Source organism: Fopius arisanus, unplaced genomic scaffold (assembly GCF_000806365.1).
Source record: "Fopius arisanus strain USDA-PBARC FA_bdor unplaced genomic scaffold, ASM80636v1 scaffold00024, whole genome shotgun sequence".
In the NCBI taxonomy this organism is placed as follows: Eukaryota; Metazoa; Arthropoda; class Insecta; order Hymenoptera; family Braconidae; genus Fopius; species Fopius arisanus.
The window spans coordinates 1,210,388-1,216,674 of NW_011887763.1; the positions used below are offsets into that span (position 1 = coordinate 1,210,388).

The 6,287-nt window shown below is 41.3% G+C and overlaps 1 protein-coding gene across 1 annotated transcript in view; it reads left to right on the forward strand.

Moving 5' to 3' along the window:
* The window catches only part of Gp210 (nucleoporin 210), a gene marked incomplete in the record, with an annotated part of 7,478 nt that extends 1,220 nt beyond the window's left edge, over positions 1-6,258 (forward strand). The window contains 1 exon segment of the mRNA XM_011301763.1: positions 1-6,258. Within this exon segment, the coding sequence (XP_011300065.1) occupies positions 1-4,743 (4,743 nt within the window).
* Between the last annotated feature and the right edge of the window lie 29 nt (positions 6,259-6,287).

Below are 6,287 nucleotides of genomic sequence, written 5' to 3' on the forward strand. Positions count from 1 at the left end.
CCTACTGCAACAGTCAACGTTAATGCTGTTGAGTACATCACAATAACAGTATTGCCCAATCGAAACAGGGGATTGATTCTGGCTCATACTCACGAAATCGTTGTCGAATTATTCGACGCTAAAGATCATAAATTTCACATTGGTGAGGGTGTGGAAGTCTCTGTTGAGATTGATCCGAAATTCTTCAATACGATAAGCATCACTCAGAATGGTACTCATATAATTGGAATTCCCATTGCCTGCGGTACGACAACTGTCGGTGCTACATTGCATGGAGTCATCAATAAACGTGGGAAGAAAATCGCATTGCCAACGCCACTGACTGCTAAAGCTGAATTAATCATTCATACACTGGTTACAGTGAGTCCTCAGGTGTTGGCTGTACCTTGGGAGCCACAGAGCAAAGCTAGATTTGATATTGCCCTGAAGGCAATCGGTGGTGATGGAACGTACGTCTGGTCGACACGGACTCCCTCCATCGCCTCAGTAACTCAGAACGGTGTTGTACGAATTCTCTCTCAAGGTACCACTGACGTGATCGTCTCCATGGCACGCAACAGCTACAACAAGGATCGAGCTAGAGTCTACGTGATGCCTCCCTCACGTCTGGAGATCATTCAGTACAACATGGACGCAGCTATTGGTGAGCCCATTCACCTATTTATAGCTCTTTATGGAAAAATTCAGGACGACGGCAAGGAAATCCCATTCACGGACTGCAGGGACACCTCCTTCGAGGTTCACATCACAGACTCCAACTTCATCCGGAACTCCACAGACTTCATTCAACCGATTGGCACTGCGTGTGCCACTCTGACAGTCGTAGGGACTACAATCGGTTCCTCAGGTGTCACAGTTGCCTACAACTCCAACGGGGAATATCTCATGGATAACGTCACAGTTTCTGCATACGCCCCCTTGATTCCCGTCTATCCGTCAAGTGGAGAGACTCTCCTGGCAGTTGGATCCTCCCGAAAAATCATCTTCAAAGGCGGTCCCCAACCATCACCAGGAAATCTTAAGGGATTCACAAGAGAATCGTCGATTTCTGAGGAAGAAATTGTGAGAATTTCAGAAGTTGATACCACTGATGGATCCTCAGATGTCACCATCTTCGAGGTTGTTTGCAGAGCCCTGGGGGATGTTATCTTCACCTTCAAGGTCTCCAACGAGCCACTGCTCCCCAACTGCAGGAGCACTGGTGCCACAGCTGCTGTCAGAATAATATGTGGAAAACCCAGGCACATTTACCTCCAGCCCGAGTTCAAGGACAGCGACAAGTGTCCTATCACTAAGAACCCTGAGACAGTCATGGCGCACTCCGACAAGCCCCTTTACCTCAATGTCATCGTCAAGGATGAAAGTGGCAGACGATTTGACAATTTTACGAGTCTAAACGTCGAATGGACTCTTAATCCTTCAGGAGTTGGAACCGTCGAGGTGACGACAGGAATCCTAGAGGAAACTCTCGTGGATTTCAATGTAGTGCTTCCTAATAAACATTATCAGAGAGTAATACCGAAAAAGCACACAGGGACTCTAACCATAACTGCCAGAGTGATTGATTACCAGAAATATATTCTATCCAAGTTACGAATAGCTCCAGAATGGCCACCATTTCCAGTAATGACTGAAAAGGGAACTCTGGCAACTCCAAAGATATTAGCTGAGATCAGTGTTGTCCTGGTGAACGACACAAAAATCACCCCCAGCAGATTGAAAATCCTCAATGACCCAAACGTCAAGTACTCCTTGCAGGTGAACCAGGGCTCAGGATATTACGAGTTCGTTCTCAGTACTAATGAAATAGCTGACGTGAGGTACGTGGAGCCCACCAGAACCATCAGCATCATCCCAAAGAAATCGGGAACACTCCAGATAGCTCTGATAGACCTCTGCTTGATCTCCCCTCCAGCAGTGGCTGAAGTAGATGTCCAGCAATTAGCTGGAATTGAAGTGGAAAGTGTGAATAAAGTGGAGAAAGGTCGATGTATCCCAGCAACTGTCAAATTATTCGACACCAACGGAAATGTCATCGAGTTACCTTCCCTTGAGTCCTTCGACATTCGCTCGGATGTCGATAATTCACTGATTGAAGTTAAAAAATTATCTCCGATTGACCAGGGTGACGCTCCTTACTCTAAAATTCTTTACATGATTCATGGAGTGGAGGAAGGATTCTCCAATATCATCTACTCGAGTGGCTTCAGCGATCAGGAGATCAGGAGTGAACCAACGTCGATCCAAGTGTTTCTACCCCTGAGGATCACCCAGAGGAACATTACAATTCTAATAGGAACTGTTTACCAAGTGCTGACTACAGGTGGGCCCTCAAATGCTAGGGTAGAATTCGCTGTTGATCATGAGGATATCCTGACAATGTTCACCGATGGGATTTTCGAGGGCAAGGAGATTGGGAGCACTAGAGTCGTGGCTAGAGCTATTGGCTTTGACTCCAGAGGGAATCGAGTAGTTTACTCCGAGGATCACGTGGACATTCGTGTAGTCCAACTCGAGGGAGTGAGAATAGTCGTCCCTACATTCAAGATCAAGGTTGGAGCTACGATTCCTCTCTGGGCATTTGGAGTTCCTGACAATCTTACACCATTGATCATTGGATCTATGAAGTCTCAACTGATATTCACGTGGTCGACAAACGACCCCAGTTTACTAACTCTTCACAATATGTATGAAGGCACTGGAATCAACATCAGGTATCAGAACGAAGTGACACTTCGTGCCAAAGCCCTGAAACCTGGAGTTGCCACTGTTTACCTCAACGTCACTGTTCCACCGAAGACTCGAGCCGGTTACAAAGACTCTTCGACGTTCGGTACGTTCATTAAAATTGAAATAATTGAAGAATTATCATTAACAAGTCCAGAATTCACCACCGGAGCTCCAGTGATCCTCATGACACCTCATTCGACTCTGAAATTGAGAACTAATCGAGATCAACATGGAGTCACCACTTACAAAATTCTATTATCTGGACAAACTGGAGAGTCTGAGGATTCGAACGCATTGATAACATCTAAAACAGTAACTGTGGATAAAGCTGGAGTGATTAAATCTGGAGAATCCCTGGGGAGAACTGTGCTATCAGTAACGAATGTTGAAGCTTACAATTTGAAACAATCGCTGACAATCATTGTAGATGTCAAACCAATCCACTACATGATGTTCTCACTGTCCTCGAAGGTGCAGATAAGATCTGGAGAGGAATTGAATATTCTTCCAAAAGGAATGGAGCTGAACTACATCGTCGAGTACTTCGATTCGATTGGAAATAAATTTCACGCAGCTGAGACGAGTCTCAATACAATAACAAATCGAGGAGATTTATTGTCGTTCACTCCAATACGAAAGAACGAGATATCAGTGAGATTCCATGAGACTGGAGAGTTAGTTGCCAAGATTTTTAATGAGAAGTATCCAAATGCTATGTTTGATTACGCCCACATGATGATTGGAGATATAATTTTTCCAAGTAAAACAGTTTTAACAGTTGGTGACGTTGTCTGCTTCTCGATGCCTCTGTTGTCATCGGAGACTGGTGACCCTGGCTTCTGGAGATCTTCCAACTCAGATGTTTTGACAGTTAATTCAATCACTGGAATTGGCAGAGCGAAGAGTCCTGGACAGACAATCGTTAAACACAGTTTGACAACTGATAAACAAGGGGAGATTGAGGTAAACGTTCAGCCCATCTCCAAGATTTCTCTGGTGTTCCTGAGGGGAAAAAATGTGACAGACAGTGAAGTGTTCAGTGTTCCTCTGGTTCTGAAGAGTAAGGACGAAGGGATAAAGGAGAATAATGTTCTGGCTAGGGGCCTTGGGGGCTGCAGGACGCGTTCTAATTTCGTTCTCACTCATTTTCCATTCACCTGCAGCATTCAATTCACTTCTACCTCCTCTGTGAACATCAAGGATGTCTTCATCACTAAACCAAGATTTGATATTGTTTCTGGATTTTATTACTGCGATATTATACCCATTGGTGGTCCCACGTCGACGTCAAGTGTTTTGGAGACGAAGATTCAAGTTAATGCACAGACTAGGGATGTCGAGGGAAAGCCACTGGAGATTCCTTATCTTCCGGCTGTTTTTGTTGGATCTAGTGATGTTGTGTTTGTTCAGGAAGGAGGACAAATTCCCACTTCTGCGTTGGAAGTTCATGGACTTCCTGGAGTTCTTGAATACGTCAATATCGAAATGCCTGAGGGGGTGGTTGTTAATTCCAGGGAAATGGCGGGGAGTAAGATAATTTTTAAATTGAGATTGATGCAGAATGTCGAGGATGTGCAGGGGCAGAGGTTGAGGATTATTAATGAAATCACCAGACAGAATATCTCGGTGATTGTCAGGACATCGAGGTATGAGGATTATGTGGCTATCTCTGGGATTCATTGGGTGGATTATCTTTATTATCACAGGTATACTTTTATCACTTTTCTTGTTCTCATTTTGACGATCGTTTATGTGTGGAAGAGAAGGGTTTCTAGTGTCGATGTTTCGGTTTTGAATAACAGTGTTTTTGCGGATAAATATCCACCTCCGTTGAGAAATTCGCCGAATCACACGTTGAATACGTCGTTCAGTGAGTCGGTGGGATCTAGTCCTAAGAGGAGTCCTGAGTCACCTTTGAGGCCTTTTTCGGCTTTTGTACCGGTTTATGGGGATCCTAGGGGATTTTACACTCCCAATGGGAGACGGAGAGTTTCTCTCAATCCAACGATTTGAAGGATGCGAACGAGGGAGATTAAGTACTTGTGATAATCTGACGGTTTGGGGTGTTGTGGGGGATATTATCAATTTTCTTAAGGGATTTATAAAATTTTAGGTGACGAGGAAGGGGAAGTTAATGATTTCCTTTGCTTTTAATTTTTATTTTTCGGTTTAGGAGAGATGAGGAAAATCATGGAATGAAGGATTTTAAAAACAATCTAGACATTTTTTTGAGTTAATTTTTCCAAATTACAAAACGAGATTTTGACAGCTCAACATTAAATTATTGGTAGTGGAAATAAATAATCGGTTGTTGGAAAATTTTCGAGTTTCTTTGAAATATTTTCTCATCTCTCCGTAGAGTTGCAAAGAACTAGATTAAATTGATTCCAGAGACCATTATAAAAGTCAGAAAAACCAGTGGAGAGGAAGGGTGGGCCAAAATGAACACAGAAATTATTTTTAATAATCGTAACAGAGAAATAAATTAATCAATAAAATGGAATCTTTGGCGAATTGATAAACTAGGATGAATACATTTTTTTGAGGTCAATTTTTAGTTAGTATCTGAGAATTGAAGGGAAAAAGCGATATTTTTGTATATTCATTTTTTATAGAGGAAAATGAAAACAAAAAAGGTGTCTATAAAGATATTTGTACTTTTCTTCTCTCTCTTATCGAAGAGAGACGGTTCATTGATCCTAGTCTATCACTTCGCAATAGTAATTTAATTTTATCCATCGTTGTACAAATTTTCTGTGCCCCCCTACGTCGTATTTAATCGCGTTGTCTCATTGAAGCATTACATGTACAGGTTTTGTTTTGTGTGAAAAAGCTGAAGTATCATAAACTATTTAATAAGGTAGATTTGTACTATTTTGAGCTTTTTTTCTATTTCTATACATAAAACATTGCCTACCGCCATTGAATAACTTAAGATATATTTTTCTACGTAATTAATGACAAGCCATTATCCGCACTGACTCACCGGGAGACAGTTTAATTATTTAAATTCTCAATTGAAAAATGATTACACGCATTTTTCAAAATAGACGGACTATGATGAATATTTCATTCAACGTTTTTTTATCGTTTCAAATGATACATCATATTGCTTAATATATTCCAAGACTAGGTCGTGAGAGCTTTCCTGGTGAAGATGAAAATTTTTCATAGTCGTGTATCGAATAATATTTTTTTTTTATTCAGTCCGCAGGCAATCGTCTTAATTCACGAACTGAGTGACAAAAATTTTTGTAATACATGAAGCGAAATATTCTTGTTGAACAAAACATCGCAGACAGACTTGGATTTTTATAGAAAAAATGGTGTTTATGTCAGGGATACTATACCACGATACCGCGTGTTCATATAGTACTTAATAAGTATCTTTAAGATTTGAGAACTTAAGAAAATTATCAAGTGTGAGAAGAAGTATGTGTGAACACGTGAGATATAATTTGTGACTGAATTTAATACAACTCTGAATGAGTCATTGACGGCTTCATCTTTGTGAATATAACTTGTTGTACATTCTTAATAAAAAAAAATTAAAATAA